This window comes from Rhinolophus sinicus, linkage group LG03 (genome assembly GCF_036562045.2).
Source record: "Rhinolophus sinicus isolate RSC01 linkage group LG03, ASM3656204v1, whole genome shotgun sequence".
Taxonomy (NCBI): domain Eukaryota; kingdom Metazoa; phylum Chordata; class Mammalia; order Chiroptera; family Rhinolophidae; genus Rhinolophus; species Rhinolophus sinicus.
In genome coordinates this window covers 46,523,365-46,542,981 of record NC_133753.1, presented here as the reverse complement: position 1 = coordinate 46,542,981, position 19,617 = coordinate 46,523,365, and the positions used below count along the sequence as shown (strand labels likewise).

Sequence of the window (19,617 nt, the reverse complement as noted above, 5' to 3'; positions counted from 1 at the left end):
TCTGGGCATCACTTTTCATTGTCTATAAAATGGAGACTTGGACTAAATTCTTGTTGAGATCCAGTTTAACAGTAACACTTTATGATTTTATGTTAATATCATAATTTGATAATCTAAGTAAAGGAAAGTAATACAGGAAAGAAGAAACCACTGATTATTCCATGCTGCTTACATTCAATTACCTTGTATCCTTAGGCATACGCTATTCATCACGGGGCCCATCCACTAGCACTCTTCCCCTGGGGAACGTCACTCCTTCCCAAATGCTTACCTCCTGATTCTGACCTTGCTACTCTACCCTCAAGGTCAAACAGAAAAGACCATCTGACCATATATTCTCCCCCACTCCCCAGAAGCATTCAAATTAAAGAAAAAAAATGAGTTGGTGCTTTGTGGGTCCTCACGGTGTGATGGCCAAAGCCCTAGACCACCAGTCCCTACCCTGGTCTATCACCAGTTCACTATGTAACCTTGGACAAGTGTCACTTAACCTCTCTGGTCTTAGCCTAGTCTATAAAACGAAGGCTTGGATGAGTTTCTCTTTGTGAGCCCTACTCTAATATTCCCCTGCTCTGCCCTACGGCGGCTACCCAGGCTGGGAGCAGCCAGACTCTGCAGGCCAGCATTTCTCCAACTGCTCCAGCATCCCCAGCAGGCTGGTGCCAAAATGTGAGTGCAGCCAAGTGTCTGCACTTAGAGCGGGGAGCCAGAAATCAGGCAAGATACAAAGGGCCAGGTCCCTGCCGAGCGCAGGCCTCTCCAGCCAGGGCACGTGTCCCCATCCAAAGCTGGACTCTGCAGCTTTTCTGACGGATGTTGTCTTACTCACAGGACAAGGACAGAGAAGACCCCCCAAAGGAATCAGAAACATGTGCTTCAGGGACCAGACCAGGGCAGGGAGTGGAGGGAGACAAGATTCCTTGTCTGTTAACATGTGGTTTTAGCTAAGGTATAACATACCTACAGGAAAATGTACGTGAACAGGCATAGCTTGATGTATTTTCATGAAACGAGTGAAACAGGCACTCAGACCAAAAAACAGAACAAGAATACCGATGCAAAAATCCTAAATAAAATTCTAGCAAATCGAATACAACAATGCATTAAAAAGATTATTCATCACGACCAAGTGGGGTTCATCCCCGGGGCACAAGGATGGTTCAACATACGCAAATCCATCAATGTGATACATCACATAAACAAAATAAAGGACAAAAATCATATGATTATATCAATTGATGCAGAAAAAGCATTTGACAAGATACAACATCCATTTATGATTAAAACACTTAATAAAATGGGTATAGAAGGAAAATACCTTAACATAATAAAGGCCATATATGACAAGCCCTCTGCTAATCTCATAATTAATGGAGAAAAACTGAAGCCCTTTGCTCTACGTTCAGGAACACGACAGGGATGTCCCCTATCACCTCTGCTTTTCAACATAGTGTTGGAAGTCCTTGCCAGAACAATCAGGCAAGAGAAAGAAATAAAAGGCATCCAAATTGGGAATGAAGAAGTTAAATTATCACTCTTTGCAGATGACATGATGCTATATATAGAAAACCCTAAAGACTCCACCAAAAAGCTATTAGAAACAATCAACGAATACAGTAAAGTTGCTGGCTACAAAATCAACGCACAAAAGTCCATTGCCTTCCTATATACTAACAATGAAATCTCAGAAAAAGAAATACAAACAACAATTCCTTTTGCAATTGCAGCAATAAGAATAAAATACCTAGGAATAAACTTAACCAAGGATGTGAAAGACCTATATGCTGAAAACTATAAGACATTTTTGAAAGAAATTGAAGAAGACACAAAGAAATGGAAAGACATTCCGTGCTCATGGATTGGAAGAATCAACATAGTTAAAATGGCCATATTACCCAAAGCAATATACAGATTCAATGCAATCCCCATCAAAATCCCAATGGCATATTTTAAAGAAATAGAACAAAAATCATCAGATTTGTTTGGAACCACAAAAGACCCCGAATAGCCAAAGCAATCTTAAGAAAAAGAACAATAATGGAGGTATCACACTTCCTGACTTTGGCTTGTACTACAGGGCTACAATAATCAAAACAGCATGGTATTGGCAGAAAAACAGACACATAGACCAATGGAATAGAATTGAGAACCCAGAAATAAAACCACATAAATATGGACAGATAATTTTTGACAAAGAAGCTAAAAACATACAATGGAGCAAAGACAGCCTCTTCAATAAATGGTGCTGGGAGAATTGGATAGCCACGTGCAAAAGAATGAAACTGGACTGCTATTTGTCACCATGTACCAAAGTTAATTCAAAATGGATCAAAGACTTAAGCATAAGACCTGACACAATAAACTGCATAGAAGAAAACATAGGTACTAAACTTATGGACCTTGGGTTCAAAGAGCATTTTATGAACTTGACTCCAAAGGCAATGGAAGTAAAAGCTAAAATAAACGAATGGGACTATATGAAACTTAAAAGCTTCTGCACAGCAAAAGAAACCATTGACAAAATAAAGAGGCCACCAACTGAATGGGAGAAGATTTTTGCAAACAGTGCCTCCGATAAGGGCTAGTATCCAGAATATACAAGGAACTCATGCAACTCAACAACAAAAAACAAACAACCCAATTGAAAAATGGGCAGAGGACTTGAAGAGACATTTCTCCAAAGAGGACATACAAATGGCAAATAGACATATGAAAAATGCTCAACATCACTAATCATCAGAGAAATGCAAATCAAAACCACAATGAGATATCACCTCACCCCAGTCAGAATGGCTATCATCAACAAGACAAATAGTAACAAATGTTGGAGAGGCTGTGGAGAAAAAGGAACCCTCATACACTGTTGGTGGGAATGCAGACTGGTGCAGCCGTTATGGAAGGCAGTGTGGAGGTTCCTCAAAAATTACGAATAGAATTGCCATATGACCCAGCAATCCCTCTCCTGGGTATCTACCCAAAAATCTGAAAACATTTAGAGATAAAGACACGTGTGCTCCAATGTTCATTGCAGCTTTGTTTACGGTGGCCAAGACATGGAAACAACCAAAATGTCCTTCGATAGATGAATGGATAAAGAAGTTGTGGTATATATACACAATGGAATACTATTCAAGGTAAGAAAAGATGATATAGGAACATTTGTGACAACATGGATGGATCTTGAGAGAGTAATGCTGAGCGAAATAAGTCAGACAGAAAAAGCAGAGAACCATGTGATTTCACTGATATGTGGTATATAAACCAAAAACAACAAAAGAACAAGACAAACAAATGAGAAACAGAAACTCATAGACACAGATAATAGTTTAGTGGTTGCCAGAGGGTAAGGGGGGTGGGGGATGGGGGGTGGGAGATGAGGGTAAGGGGGATCGAATATATGGTGATGGAAGGAGAACTGACTCTGGGTGATGAACACACAATGGGATTTATAGATGATGTAATACAGAATTGTACACCTGAAATCTATATAATTTTACTAACAATTGTCACCCCAATAAATTTAATAAAATAAAATTTAAAAAAAAAAACACAGAACAATACCTACACCCCAGAAATCCCCCTGTGACCTTTTCCAGTCACTAGTCCCCCAAATAACCACTATTCTGACTTCTAACCCATGTGATTCATTTTGCTTGTTTTGAACTTCACACAAATGGAATTATACAGTATGGGCTGTTTAACTCTGGCTTCCTTCGCTCAACATTATGTTCGTGAGCTTCACTGTCAGCACAGGTAAAAATGAAAAACGACTGTCATTCATTTTCATTTCTGCATAGTAAGGATTTAATGAGGAGCTAAAAATCAAGGAGCTAGTCCTGAGTGTAGGCTAGGGTACTCACTGACAGCCAAGAAAGTAGGTTGACATACAGCTCTCCCCAATATAAAAGTGACCACTTTCCATTGCTGTTCTCCCTGCAGAGCCCTACACCTTCCTCCTATGGGCTCCATAGGTGGGAGCCAGGACCCTGAAGCCCCAAACTTACTTCAAAGGCCAGAAGCTCCTGCTCACTGAACACTTACCCTGTGCCCAGCTCTGACTCAGCATCTCATGTAACCCCCATAGCCGTGAGGTAAATATTGTTGTCATTCCTGTCTTACAGGCAAGAAAACTGAGACTCAGAGAGGTTGCGTAAGCTGTCCTAAGGTCGCACAGCCAGGAAGGAATCCACAACCCCAATCTGCGTGACCCCTAAGGCCAAACCTCTCCACCACTCTGTGTTCACAGGGAGCTCGCCAGCTGCATCTGGCCCCCACCTATGTCTCCAACCTCATCGAGTACCACTGACCCACAGCTCCAATTCTAAGGCCACACGGGCCTCCTGCCAGCAGCTCAGGCCCCAGGCCCTCCCCCATGGGGTTTATGTGCATGCTGTTGCCTCTACCTGTATATTGACCCCTCAGTTCTCAGTTCTCAGAGCACCCAGGCTTCCCTGACCAGCTAGTCTAACCTCCATCCCCTCTTCTCTCTCAGAGCACCGTGCTGTCTCCTTTTGTAGCCCTTAACACATGCTATGATGATGTGTCCTTTTGTGTTCCCTTAGCCACTTGTTTAGTGCCTTTCTCCACCAATGGATCATAAGTTGCAAGAGGGCAGGAATGTCTGTTTATTTACCACAGCCTTGGACAGTGCCTGGCACACAGTAGGTCCTCAATAGTATGCTAAGCGAAGAAAAGAAGGGGAGGAGAGAAAGATAGAACTGTCCCTTCAGAAGCTAAGCAGTTATCTGGAGGCAGCTCTAGTTCCAGCCTGTTTACGGCCCCCGGCGAGACCTTCCCCTCGCTGAGCCTCAGTTGCCTCAACGATCAGATGAAGGGCCTGTTAGAAAGGACCTCCAACGGCCTTCCAGCTCATCTGACCTCTAGACTACAAATCCTAGGATGTCAAGCTATTGCAAAGGCCTCAGGCCTCTGCTGCCTCTTCACCACCCTACGTCCAGTTAGCACTTTAGAAAAGTGGGCGGAGTCCATGAAGGCACCCTGTACAGGGGAGGACGAGAAAACATGAGATCTCTTCTGGCGCTCATCGCTCTGATGTATGGGGTGGGGGAGAGACAGAACGAGGCAGGAATCATAGATGAATCCCCCAGGAAACTGTTCTGCTTCCTTCCTTCCTTTTTCAGAGTCCCCCCTCCAACTTCTCAGTCCTTAGCCCACCCCAACCCTAGTCCCATCCAACTCTGCCCTTGCGCACAGCTGCCCCCACAACCAGGGGGAGCTCTGTGTCCTCCTCGTCTTGGTACCCACGGCACTTCACACCGACTCCTATACACAGGATGTGGCTGAGGTGAGGCCACTGAATCTAATGCCATTGGCGGGGTCTGCTGCTGAGGATGCCACTTGCCCCCTGGAGTCACCCAGGTCAGGAGAAGCACCTGAGGAGAAGAGAACCTGACTTCCCATTCAGAGGCAGACTGACTACCCCCGCCTGTCTTCCTCCCACCCCTTCACCAGGCCCCAGACTGCCAGTGTCAGGCGGTCTTGGACACGAGGCAGCAGAGTCACCCCTCTCTGGGGTCTCTGCATCACTTCCTCCCTCACTCAGCCAGCCAGCCAGTCACCCAAGACAAGCATTGGCTAAACGTGAAGCAGCCTCACCCCCACTTCTCAGAGTAAGGCTCCAGCTTTCAAGCTCTGTCTTTTAAAAATAAAAGCAAGTAAAGGACTAGTCCTGACCCAAGGGCTCTACAAAGGGGAAAGGCCTCCTGTTTTGCCTCTTGGATACAGTAGAGGCCCTAAGCCCCATGTTTTTGCTCTGCTGGGTGTGTGAAAGGTGAGTCTGGGTACACTGCTGAACACGTGTGCGTGTACAAGTGCCACGCACAGAAGGGAGAGCCAACAGGTGTGCAGTTACAGACTGGACTGGCCAGACCTTGGCTATGTCACTTGCTGGCTAAGCAACTTTGGGCAACTTGCTTAAACACTTTGGACCACAGTTTCCTCATCTGATAAACGAAAGTAAAAATAATTCTCCTTTCATGCATTGTTGTGAGAATGAACCTTCAGGATGAGTGTTCTGTAATCACTAAAACACCATCTAAGTATTAACAGTTGTTAGAAATGGAAGGCAAAAAGAGAGCTTTGGGAAAACCTTCATTTCTCCCAAATAGTAACTACTTTCGTCCCTCAGAGGTTAGCCTTGGCTGCATTCTGGGTTTAGCAAAACTGGAAATGCACCCAATAACTCAGATCCCAGAAACCTTCATGACTAGGTTCGTGTGGCTTGTTACTCAATGCAAATCCACTTTCAGGAGGATTACTTCACCTCCCATTTGGGCTCTGAGCTTATGAAACAAAATCCCGGGAGCCATGGAAAATGCCAAGAGGGACTTGGAGAAGAAAACCAGCAGGTCAGGTCTCAGTCCAGAGCCTAAGGAGAGCTTTGTGAGAAAAATAACAGATAAACCAAGATATACTGAGATCCACCATAACTCTCAGCCAGAATATATTGAAAACACAGAACTCAACAGTGCTAGCGCCTTCTGCCAGCAAATCTTTATTTCCAGAGACATGACTATTTGCAGAGCCACGCATGGAGATGAATAAACCTCAGGATTGTTTTTAAAGCTTCCCATGAGTCCTGTGACATGTGACAAGCTCGTGCCCTACAAGGTCAAGTGACAAGTGTACCAAGAGAAGCATATTCTTGGCTCCATCTCGCACCCTCTCTGCCTCTCACAGCCTCTTACCTTCCCAGCTCCTCTCCGATGTCGTAAAAGTCCTCCACCTTCTGTTGCTTGAACGTCTCCATGTTTGGGCTCCTCATTGAGATATCGAGCATACAGCCCTGAAACTGAAGAAACCTGAGATTAGGACAGATGTGTAAATTGGCACAAGCCTAAGAGTCTGGGTCTAAAACTAATCAGCTGCTAGGGAGTTGGTAATTTGACAATAATCCATAGCACTGGTTCCTCAAGAACTGCCCTGCTCAAGCCTTTCCTGACCTGTGACCAAATGACACTGTATGGTTCTTATTTGATTTAGATTAATTCAAATGTGTGAAAGAGACAGAAAAAGAGCACTCCTCACGTCTTCAGATCTGCTCTGAACAATCGGAGAAACAGAGCCGTGGCAACTTCAGCAACTTGTTCCCAGGAAATTCAGGTGCACTGAGAAAAGAGGCAGTTGTGATGGAGGAGAAAGAACACTCGTTTGAGTCAGAAGATCGGGGTTCAAGTCTCAGTTTTACTTGAGTAAGTCATTTAAACTGCGGAAGACTCAGCTTCCCTATCTATAAAAGGGGCTGATGCTATAAAAACCAACTGCAAATCATAAAATTATTTTGTAAATTATAAAATGTAGTCAAAAGGTAAGGGATTTCATGACCTCAGCTCCCTGAGGGGCTGTGCCACCAGAATGAGAGTCTGAACTGATGTGTAAACTCTCACTCATCACCCCAAGGGAAAGATGGGTGGGAGTGGTGTGACAAATTACAACAGGCACCAGAAGCCTGAGGTTCTAGTTCCAGTTTCACCCACAGCTAGCTCTGTGACCTCATCTCATGTCAGAGGAGCCTCAGTTTCCTCATCTGAAAAATGGAGCTAACTCTGCCTGCCGAGGGCACCTCCGTGAGAACCACAGGACAACTCTGGGTCATGCGGAGTGCTCACCAATCCACCAGAAGAGACTGTCTGCATCCTGCCCTGGGATCCCCCTGCCCCAAGGAGCTCACCCATTCTTGCCACCCTGGACAGCACCCTGAGGGCAGGGCCCCAGATACCATCTGCAAACCACAAATATAACACCAGCTGCCTGTTGATGTGTCTTTCAAGAATCATTAGCACAGGCCTCTCAGAGCTCATTTTGGCTAGTGTTGGCAGCTTTTCTTCAGCCTGCCAATCAGATACCAACCACACCCAGACTCCATGATCCCCAAAAGACTGTTTTCACCAGGCTGGGTGGAGGCGCCATTACATAAGGACGCAACTCATCAATGCCAAGTGGCTGAGCGTTCTAACTTTCTGGTGATGTGTACATTTCACCCTCTTTCCTCCATCTTTGCCCTCTGCAAACCAGAGCTGTGTTACCAAGATGCCACCCGCCACCCTCCCTTCCACTGAAGCACATACATCCCTGAAGACCTCCAGGCCTTACTCTCAGGGTCACCTGCTGACCTCCTGCCTGTCGGCACTCACGGGCCATCACACATTCTCCTCCCCACTTGGTCTTCCCTTTGTACTTGACCAGGGCCCAGCGAGCATGGGATACCGAAAAGAGCAGGCTCTAGGAGCCCCAGTTCTAGGCTGGTCTGGGTGTATATGATACAGGTGTGCTACTCACAGCAGGTTGGCACCCGCTCTGGGCCTCAGTTCCCCTCATCAGTAAACAGGGGTGATAACATCTATATCACCTACTTCACACATCTGTGTGAGGATCCATTGTGATAAAACACATAAACTGCTGGGCAAATAACAGGATGATTGTTACCAATATTATTTGACTCATCGCAGGCTAATGTTTGTGTTTCTGCTTCCCACAGCCATTGAGACAACCAATTCCGTTCCTTTCTGAGGAAAGGTTTGGAGATCCTCCTGGCAAATGTGGCTTGACCAGAGTCAGAAGCTTGACACGCTCACCCCAACCCTACCCCCACCCTAGCAAATCTCCTGAGATAAACCCAGAGGGTGGCAGCCCTGCTACCCACCATCTTCTTTGTGCTGAAAAAATCATTCCAAATAAATTATTTGTGCAGATCCTGGGGGGGTGGGGGCTGGGGGGGCTGGAGGTAGTTTACTAATTTTACACAGCTAGCTGGGAGCAGAAAACGCCAAAAAGTTCTGTTAGTAGATACTGTGAGAGTGGTCCCAGAACAGCTAAGATCCTCCTTTGGCACAAGGCCAGGGCCATTTGTTACCAGGAGCTGAGCTGGATTTGAAGCAATCCAGCTCCCCAGCAAAACAAGCCCATCCTTGGGTTCTACAGCCTGGGTGGCTGGGGTGGGGGCAGGGAGCTCCAAAGACAAACTAGACCCACGAGTTTGGTCCCAGTTCACTTTCTCAGCCTTGGGCCCCTCCCCCCACATAACCTATATTACAGCCAAAGTAGACTTTTTCCCACTCCCCCAAAACTTTTACCCCTGCCATGCCTCAGTTCAAGCAGCGTCCCTTCCATGAAAGGCCCACCTGGAGAGCCCTCCTAGTGGCGCCACTGCTACATCTCTGTGAGGCTCCATGACCTTTTTACTCACCCATACAGATGAAAATTCTCCCCCTCTTTAAATTCCCAGAGAGGGCTCCTCATACATTTTTAGGGTGAGAACTTATATCATCATCTGGCTCATCATAATCTATAGCCACGTCTAACCCAGAGGAAAGGAGCACAGATTCCATAGTCACAAGGGCCTGGGTTCAAATCCGAGCTCTGCCACTGACCAGCACACAATGAGCACAGCATAACATTGTTGAGTTTCCAATTACTCACATGGAAAAAGAGTCTCGACAATGCCTAGTGTTGGTGAGCAACCAGGACTCTCAAACACTGGGACAACCACTTTGGAAAACTGCTGGGCAGTTCCTATGGACATACCTAAGAAGCTACATGCAGATGTTTTCTCAATGGTTCATGTCAGAATGCTCACAGCAGCATTATTAGTAATAACTAGAATTTGGAAACAACCAAATGTCCATCAATAGATGAATGGATAGAGTTATACCCATCAATGGAATTATTACACAACAATGAGAATAAACTACTGCTACGTGACACTACCTAGATGAAACTCACAACATAATATTGAATGAAAGAAGCCAAACACAGAAGACTTCATACTGTGTGATTCCACTTAGGCAAAACTTATGGTGCTAGAAATCAGAACAGTGGTTACCCCTGGATGGGAGAGCATGCCTGGAAGGGAACAGCAGGGGGTTTCAGGGCACTAGCTCCGCTGCTTCCTGATCTGGGTAGTGCTTACATGGGTACATGGGACATATACTTCTTTTTTACGCAAAGTTTTACATACTACAAAATGAATCTTATATCTAATTTATGGGACAAATGAGATATCATATGTAAAATGTGCACAATAGTGCTTGGATGGTCACAACAAATGTGAGTTGCTTACCTCCTACCTATTGTCTTGGAGCCTCCTAAGGGCAGGGGTTGTGACAGTCTCACCTCTGTCCCTTGCAGTCGCTTCTATACAACATGAATGCCATAAGTGATGATACCTCATTAGATAAAAACAACTGATAACAACTTAAAGCCCTTTTCTTACATCTCTCCCTAAAGTGAATTTGCGTTTTACCAGTTTAGAAACATGAAGCTAAAGAGGAGAAACTCTGAGGTGGACACATAGTCACCAATCAGGACCCACAGGAGGACCCAGAGGCATAGGTACCTTTCTGGCTCTAAAAATATGACACCACACGGCCCAGGGGAGGGACACAGCTACAACTTTTGGCCAGAGGCACAGGCCACTGGCTCCAGGCATTCCAAGGATGAGGCCCCATTTAATGCCCACATTTCTCTTAATGGAGTCTCCAGAAATCATATTCCTGCCCCCAACCCTAACACTAGGCGACACTTCTGAGGTTTAACACAGATTTCCTAGAACCTCACAGAAAGGGGCCTCAAAGATCATGTAGGGGATTTTTAGACTCTGCTTCCAGAGCCACCAGTGTGAGGAAGGGCAGCCAGAGCAGCTCTACTTTAACCATACCATATGTTGGGGTTCCGTGTAAGAACTCATTGGGAGGGGGGTCTGAAAACCACTGCTATCGGGTCTAACCCACTTGTTTCACAAAAGGAGGAAACTGAGGTCCAGACAGGGGAAGGGACTTACTAAAACCCACACCTCCAGCCCACTCCAGCTGTTTTTCCTGGGGTTCTGTTTTTCCCAACCCGCCAATGGTGGCACCAGGGTGGGGGAAATCAGTGGCCTCCTGGAGGATCACCCCATAGGGGACTCTCGGTCCTACGGAGACCTCTCCCCCACTGGCCCCAGCTCACTCTGCTGACCTCTGAGATTCTCACCCCATTTCACCCAGTGCAAGTCAGTGAAATGGGACCATCACAAAGAGCAGGCATGATTGTCCTCTTCCGCCTCCCACCCCAGCCCTGCAATTTGGAATTCTCACACTCAGGCTCAGAGGAGGCTGCCAGCCTGAGGGAGGGGGTTCTGGCATCACAAAGCCCCTCCAGGCATTCGTGGCTTTGACCCACCCTAATCTCTACTGAGAAAGCTGGGGCTCCCAAAAGATCAGCCACCTACCTAAGTTGACAGGAGGAAACTCCATCTCTTTTAGTGAAAGTCCTGCTCCACAGGGCAGCCTGCTTGTTCACCCCCACGTGTAACAACTAGGGAGGCCTTAGGGCGGTGCTCAGCGTCAGTTCAGATCTCATTCCTGCCAGCCAGAAACTTGCCCCAGACCAGCACACACCACCGAGTCCACAAACTCCTATGCCCTGTACCCAAGCCTTTCCCAAAGGGTCCACTTTAGGTACTAAAAACACATCCTGGGAGATGGGTGGTTTGGGAAGACTAGGACTCAAGGTATTTGTGAAGGGGCCAAGGCAGCATCCCTCAGTCACCAGGACTCTCCCAGGAATACCTTACTGAGGCAGTTGGGAAATGAGCATCAGAAACCATAGCAACAGCCCCCAGCTGCCCTCCTGGATTCTAGAGTACAAGGTATCAGGGGCTGTGCTCACTCCACCTGTCCAGAGTGACTTTCCCACCTGTTTCTGAGGCAGCCAGCATGGCGCCCTCTCTTCCCAGTGTACATTCCTAATCTACCAGTACCTGCATGGTCTCCATGCTCACCTCTCTGGGTCTCATTTTCTCCTTCCTAAAGGGAGAATACTAAGTTCCACCTTGCAGAGTTACAATGAGTATTAGCCAGAGCCATGAGACATCCACAATGCCTGGCCCAGAGTCGGGGTCAACCGTAGACAACAACCTTCTATGCTTTCTCCCCCCGCCTGCACAGACCTGCTTGGCTGCCCTTGTGCCCACCCTAGCTCTTCCCCCAGGCCGAGCTCCTGACCACGGGGCTCACAGCTTCATTCTGCAACGTAGGAAGCGCACTGGGCAGGCAGCGGCCTCCTAGAATCACCTCCTGGAACAAGCGGGGAGAAGGTGTGTGAGGAGGCTGATGCTAAGAAAACCTGGTCCCTCTCCTCCAAGAAATGTGAAGTTCTCTTCCCCGTCAGGGGGCCTTAACGTGATGGAAGCCTGTCTCCCATCTCCTCCCTGGGTGCCAGGCCTCTGCCCGCCGCCCCGTCCTCAGATCAAAGTGCCAAGTTTCGGAGCGCGCACTGGGGGCGCAGCGGCCAGGTCCTGACGTTCCAGTGCCGGCCACAGCGCCCAAAGTCACGGCGGGCCCTACCCGGGGAGCGGCGTCAGGGACTGGGGCGGCGGGCTTAGGGAACTCGAGAGTGCGCCCGGAGCAATTTGCCCCGCGATCCCCAGCCCCGGGACGCCGCTGCCGTCTGGCCACGCGCCCCATCCGCCCGTCGAGCCCGCACACCGGCACTACTCACTGCAGAAGGCTCCGCTGCGGTGGGCGCGGTGGGCTCGGGGGCACCGGGCGCGCAGTGGGGTGCGCGGCGCTCGGCTCGGCTCTCCTCCCAGTCGCCGGGCGCCCGCCCGCCGAACCACTGAGGAGCCGAGGGGGCGGAGCGGCCAGCCAGGGCGCCGGCTGGAGGCGCGCCCCGTGGCCCGGGACGGGGCTCAGGGCGCCGCCTGCTGGAAGCCCCTCCGGACAGCCCCGGGATGGGGGCCCAGAGCCAGCCTGCCAGGTCCGGGCGGTCACTTCCAGAGTTCTAGCAAGACCCTCCAGGCTTCCTTACCCGTTGTGCCCCTCGCGTGCTGTGTGGCCTTGTGCAAGTCAGCTAACTTCTCCAAGCCTGGTCTGGAAATTGATTCAAATAGACTGATGCATGAGACATAACATCGCTCAGAAAATGGTATTTCCATTGCCCCATCCCCCAACACACTCCGTGAGAGAGGAAGTCCCACTAGGGAATAGGCTGCTTCATCCCTGCCAGCCAGCATGCTCCCTGACACCACACGGATTCTTCTGGGAACCTCGCCACCCACGTTTCACGGTGCGGTGGGGGCTGTGATGGGGTGGGACACTCCTCGACTCACCACCACCCCAAGCGTGGGAGTAGCCTGCCTTCGTTTGCCCTCTCTACCCCAGCCCTGGCACGACTGGTGAGTGAAGCCCCTCATCTTCATCAAGCCTTCCCTAATAAAGAACTTGCAAGTGGATTCCTCCTCTCTTCCTTACCCCCAAATCCCGGGAGGAAAAAAGGAATGAGGGGGATGGGGGAGGAAGGAAACAGAAACGGAACTTCAGCCGAGTTCAGTGTTCTTACTTCAAGACAAGAGGCTGTTTAGCAAAAGGAAATGGAAGCCCCCTTCCCAGAGCTTCCATCCCTGGGTCACCCACGGAGCTTCTCAAGACAGCCTTGGTCTTCCGCATGGCACCTGAGCTTTTCCTTCATCAGTAAAATGGGGGAAACACCCCCTCATACAGCATGTAATGTTGCTGTTGTGAGACTGAAATGAGACCGTGTAGAGGTACACGTACAGGACCTCTGCCTGAGTGAGCAGCCTTCCTTCCGCCCTTTAGCCTTTCCCACATGGGGACTGACAAGTACAGAGGAACCCACCTACCAGCTGGCCAGTACTTCAGGGTCTGGTACAGCCTGGGGAAATACCCCAGACTTCCTTGTTTATAAACTTTACAACCTCTCAGGTCAGTGCAGGCTCCTAGCTTCCTCTCCCAAAAGCACCACGCTACCTGGAGCAATTATCCAAGCCCAGAGGCGGCATCCGAAATTCAGCTGGCAAAGGAGGACATCCACTAAGCATAGGGACACCCTTCCTCCTCAGACCACCCTCAAAAAACCCCTCCAGTCCAGTTATCTATTCATGTATAAGAAACCACCTTTGGTGGCTTGAAACAACAACTTTGTTAGGCTCACAAATTTCGAAGGTCAGGAATAGCACGTGTGGCTTATCTCTGCTCCACAAAGCTGAGACATCCACTGGGGAGACCCGAATGGCTGGAGAAGGGACTATTGTGGAGGCTTCTTCATGTACATGGTCAGTCAGTACCTGAGCCATGATGAATCCAAGCCTGAACTCAGCCAACACTGCTGGAGCACCTACATGTAACCTCTCCATCCAGTCCCTCTGAGCCTGAAGCTTACTACCCGAGTCGCAGCAACAGTATCCCCTTGCATGAGGCAAAACAGCCCTTTTTGGATGTGGTACTTGGCAAATGAGTCAGAGAACATTGCACTTGGAAGAGGCGTCATCAATCATCCCATCCAGCCCGATTATTTTTTAAACGAGGAAACTGTGGATCAAAGAAGAGAAACAACTTGCCCAAGGTCATACAGCTGGTGAGAGGCAGAGCAAAGACTAGAACCAGGCCTCCTCCAGATTCTCAATTTGGTGCTCTTTCCACTGTACCTGCCAAATGCAGGTACCTAGAGAGGTACCATCTGGAAATGCATTTTATGCTCAAGGTCGAGTGAGTTTTTCAGACCCTCACCTGCGAACAGTGACAGGACACTGAGCACTGAATGTGGGACCATGGCAATAGTGGGCAGAAATGTGGTGGAAACAAGGCTGCAGACTCCAGAATGAAGACAGGAGAAGGTCCAGGTATTAAGAGCTAAGAATTATGCAACTCTGCTCCACTTCCTGCATGGTTCCCACAGTTGACCAAATCGAGTCCCAATGCCTCACCCTGGCAGTTAAGGCTCCAGTTTCCCCACTCTGCGCACACATCATTTGCTCTTTTGTGCACGCACGTCCTGCTCTTTTGCTAGGTTGGATTATTGACTGTTCCTGCATACTTGCTTTTTTTTAAGCCATTCGACCACCACCACCCTTATCCCATCCCACAAAATCCTATCCGTCCTTCAAGGGCCTTCGAGGTATCATATCTTCCATGGAAACTTCCCTGATCTGCCCTTTAGATGGCTTTGTTCCTGACACCTATCACTCTTGGTTTGTACCTAATCGGTGTCCCCTTTCCTCTATTTCAGTTATGATTAGTGTTCACTTCTCTTTTCCTCAAGGGCAAGGACAAATGTCTTGTTGATCTTTGTACACATACAGTGCCTGATATCCCAAACCTAACAACACTTTTAAATTGAATTACTAGGATGTAAATGCCACAAAGTAAGAGACCATACCTGTTTTGTTTCCTATTGTTTCCCAAGAGTACCCACGTGCCTGGCACTTGGTAATGTCGTGTTAGATGAAGAGATGTATAATTAATCTTAATAGCTGTCACATACTACATTTCATTTAGCAGATGCCATCCTAGTGCCAGCGGCTTTACTTCAAGGTAGATGTTGTTATCCCCTTTTACAGGTAATTGAGGTAACTGAGACTTCGGGCAGTTGACTTGCCCACGCTCACCCAACCTGTAAGTGTCTGAGCTGTGATGTGAATCTTGCCTACCCATCTCCAAAGCCCGAGTTCTGCCGGCCTCAATTGAAACTTCCAAGTATTCTAAAGTGGTGGGGTTCTCAGCCCTGGCTGCCCATCAGATATTTCCTGGGAGGGTTTAAAATTCCCCATGCTCAGACTGCACCCCAAACCAATTACATCAGAACCCCTGGGAGTGGGGTCTGGGCATCAGTAATGGTTGAAACTCCCAAGGTGATTTCAACATACAGATTGAGAACCACTTTGTTCATTTCACAGAGCTCTGGGGAAATGAAGGCATCCTCCATCAACCCACCAAACTGCAGACACATCCGAGCACCTGCTTTGTACAAGACAGTCCAAGGGACTGTGAGATAGGTGTGTCACGGGAGCTTGAAGCTTGCACAGGATGAAAAGACAAGCCCACAGGGGAAGACGTAACCATGGCAGGCAGTCAAGTTCAATGCAAGTGGTGATATCCTAAAGCACACTTTGGTACCTGGCAAATTTACAGAGCTTAACCACCTGCTGATGAGGAGGCAGGGCCTAGATGAAGTAGCTGCATGTGTCAGCCAGGACAGCTGGCACTGGAGTTGGCCTAGAGGATGCATGTGTGAGGGCTACATGCAGGGATGTCAGATGCTTGAGCGTGGATCCCAGCACACAACTTACTGTGTGATCTAGGGCAAGCTTCTTGACCTCTCTGTGCCTCATTATCTCCACTAGTCAAATGGAGACAAGAATAGCATTTATCTCATAGGCTGTTGTGAACACTCATTAGTTATGGATATGTGTGAAGGACTTAGATTAATGTCTGGCTCATGATAAAGTGCTCAGTGAATATTAGCTATATTTATTATTCCTTAAATGTCTGGGGTGAGCTCCTCTAGAGGAGTAAATGGATCTCACCCATCTTTGTACCCCACCCATCCTCATCCTGACCTAGAGCAGGTTCTAAGCAAGTGTCAAGTGAAACCTGGAACGCAGGCTTCTTGACAATGAATGGGTCCAGTGCTGACTTCTTTCTTAGGTTATCAAGGCAGGCCAGGAGGTACCTCCCCAGCTGGCTCACCGCCTGGGTGGAAGGCAGGCAAGAAGCCTCCTCCTCCCAAGGTGGCCTGGTGGTCTGGCGTCTCAGCCCTTCCCTGCCCTGCCCACCCTGCCCTGTGCCCTCTGCTCTCCCACACCCAGCCAGGCAGGGGTGGGGGGATGGAACAGGCCTGGCAGTCCTTCCTGCTTCCTCCCTCAGGATGTAGGCTGCTTCAACCTCTAGCCTTGCTGAACTCAGTAAGGCCTTGACCCTACCACACGGGTAGGGTGGAGAGGGGAGGAAGAAAAAAAATTGAAAGGGGTTGGGGCCTGGGAAGGCTTGCCTTTCCCTGGAAGCCCTGGAGGGTGGGGATTCCTGGGCATGCGTGCACACTCATTCACTCCACAAACAGTCAAGGGCACCTCTTGGGGCCAGGTGCAGGCAGGGGGAAGTATAGGCTCAATGCCCAGAAGGGTCAGGTCTACTCCAGCAGGCATCATGAGGGGCTTGTGGGGAAGAAGAGGCTTGATTCAAACATGATAGAGGACCAGGGAGAGTCGGAGGTGGGGAGGGAGGGAACACACAATAGGTGGGAGCAGCTGTGTGTACAAAAGCCTAGTATAAAACCACCTGCCATTTACTGCTTCAACACTTGAGCCAGCATGGGGGTCACAGTGTGTGATGTTGTCACCTTCTGTCTGGAGCAGAGGTTGGTGACACAAGCACTGGGTGCTTGGCTAGAGTCCCCAAATTATGCCCACATTTAGGGTTATAAATTCAAACCACCTCCTTCTCTAGGCTCAGGAATCAGATTGGACTATTTATATTCCTGTTTTCAGCCACTATCTGGGAAATTCACTTTCCCCTCTCTGAGCCTTAGTTGCCTCATCTGTAAAATGGGAATAATTACACTTCTCTCTCAGGACTGAGGTGAACACCAGACAAAATATTTGAGAAAGCACCGGCACATATGTCAGTTTCTCTCCCAAAACAGATGTTTCCCTCTCTCAAGACAGTCTCTCACTGGTGCCATATCTCCCCACCATGTTGTTCTTACCACTGTCTCTGAAACACTTTCTTCCTTTGCCCTTCATTTATCTAAGACTCAGCTCAATTCCAACCTCACTCACTTTTCAAACATTTCCTGGTGCCCATTGTGAGCCAGGCTCTGAGAGAAATGAGGACCAGGCCTGCCCTTCAGGAGCTCAAAGCCAAACAGAGGAAAGACCCTGGGAACAAATGCCCAGAATCCCATGTTCTGGAGCCAGGTCAGAGGCTGGGCCGAGCCCCCAGGGAGCCCTTGGGGGTTGGGGGGATGGTCCCTGAGTGGCGAGGCAGAGGCAGGGAGAGAACACTCTAAGGAGATAACACTTCCTAGATGTCACAGTCATGCCTGAGGAGCTGAAGTTATGGTTCCACTTTCCTGTGTTTGTTAATGGACCCTCTGAGTGACTCCTGTCACCTTCTCCATACTTTGTTGATAATGTGGTTGGACCTATCAGAGGCCTTTGGTGGATCCACGAGGGAAGCCTGGATAGGACAGCATTCCCTCCCCACCTTCCTCTGAAGAGAAACTTCATGGTCAGACCTGGTCGCTCTGCAGGCGGATCCTCCCACACCCCTGGTTGATCCCTGACTTCTACGTAGTTGGCTTTTCCACTCGGGGCCCCTGCTCTGCCCTCCCTGGTCTGCATGCTGACTCCATCTCAGCTAAGCCCAGATCCTGACCCAGTTCTGAGCAGCTACATCCAGGAAAAAAAGACACAAAAGGCCAAGTCTAGCCGTCTACAGTGACTTCTGCCCTAAACAGGACTGGGAGCTGTTCCTTCAGCTCCAGACCTGCTCTCCAGGCTAAGGGACCCCAGGCACAGCAGAGCAAGTAGACTCCTCCCCCTACTCCTCCACCTAACAGTGGCCACCGCTTTGGATTTGGCATAAAGCCTAAGTAAGAATACCTCCGTGAAGAAGAGAACAATCTCCCTAGGGAGGCCTCCTGGGGGACAGGGGGCACCGTGGGAGAAGCAGAGCAGAGGTAACTCTGGTCCTCCATGAGGGGCAGAGGGTGGAAAAAGGAAGCTGGCTCCATCTAGAAGTGAAATACACCATGGTGCACCACATTCAGAGTAACACTCTACTTTTTTATCAGTTTGTCCCCAGCCTGCACACTCCCCACCCTGTCCCCAACAGGAAAGCTACACTAACAACACACCCAACCCACTTACACAGTTTGTAAACTGGAAAAAAATAGAAGTCTGCCAGGCCAGAACAAAAAAATGGGAAATACAGAGAAATGTTCAGAAGCAGAGAGAGAGAATAGATCTAGGAAGCCCAGCGTTTGTTTAAAATGAGTATTAAGAGCTCTTTCACCAGGGACCCACCTAGATGGGCCACCATACAGTACTTTTACAATGGAGGATTCTGGCAGGTACCCCCTAAATAAAATGTCCAAATTTAGCATCAATAATAATGGGGCAAACTGACATCCTCTGCCTGCTGATGTGTTGCGTTGAGAAAGATGCAACATCCTCTCTGTAGTACTCCTGCCAAAAATATAGAAGCTGATTCTAATCATGAGGAAACAATCAGACAAATCCAAATTGAAAGGCATTCTGCAAAACAACTGATCTGTACTCTTTAAAAATATGTCATGAAAGAAAAACTTTGCTATTCTAAATTAAAGGACACGGAAGAGACATAACAAATCTGTGCAATATGTGATGAGTGATTGGATCCTAGACTGAAAAAAAGGTTAAAAGGGACATTATTGGACAACTGTGAACATTTGAATTACGGAATACATTATCCTATAAATGCCACATTTTGTTAAGTGGGAGAATTTTGGTTATGGAGAATGTCCTTATTCTTGGGACATGAACATTGAGGTGTTTTGGGAGCAATGGCATTGTATCTACAAGTATTCCTCAAATAGTTCAGCAAACAAGAATATGTATATTGTAGAGTGAGAGAAAACTAAATATGGCAAGCTGTGACAGCTGAGAAGTCTAGGTGCATTCTTGCAACTTCGCTATAAGTTTGAAACTTCAAAATCAAAAGTTAGGGAAAGTAAAACATAACATTTATTATGCTAATTAGTAGAAAAACTAAAAGTAAAAATTGTTGAAAGTGGTTGCCTTTGGGGAGTCACACTGAGGTGGGTAGAAAAAGAAACTTCTAG

At 48.2% G+C, this 19,617-nt stretch overlaps 1 protein-coding gene across 4 annotated transcripts in view; it reads right to left on the bottom strand.

The window, feature by feature from the left end:
- Positions 1–12,924, bottom strand: part of DAPK2 (death associated protein kinase 2) — a 113,721-nt gene extending 100,797 nt beyond the window's left edge. The window contains exons 1-2 of one of the 4 annotated variants that reach the window (XM_074327592.1): positions 12,808–12,924; positions 6,708–6,811 (exon numbers count right to left, since the gene is read on the bottom strand). In XM_074327592.1, the coding sequence (XP_074183693.1) occupies positions 6,708–6,799 (92 nt within the window). In that variant the 5' untranslated portion in view covers positions 6,800–6,811; positions 12,808–12,924. Of the gene's footprint in view, positions 1–6,707; positions 6,812–11,971; positions 12,059–12,498; positions 12,650–12,807 lie in introns of those variants that run through there. The other 3 variants (XM_074327590.1, XM_074327593.1, XM_074327591.1) reach the window with 3 other exon arrangements.
- Positions 12,925–19,617: the final 6,693 nt, after the last annotated feature.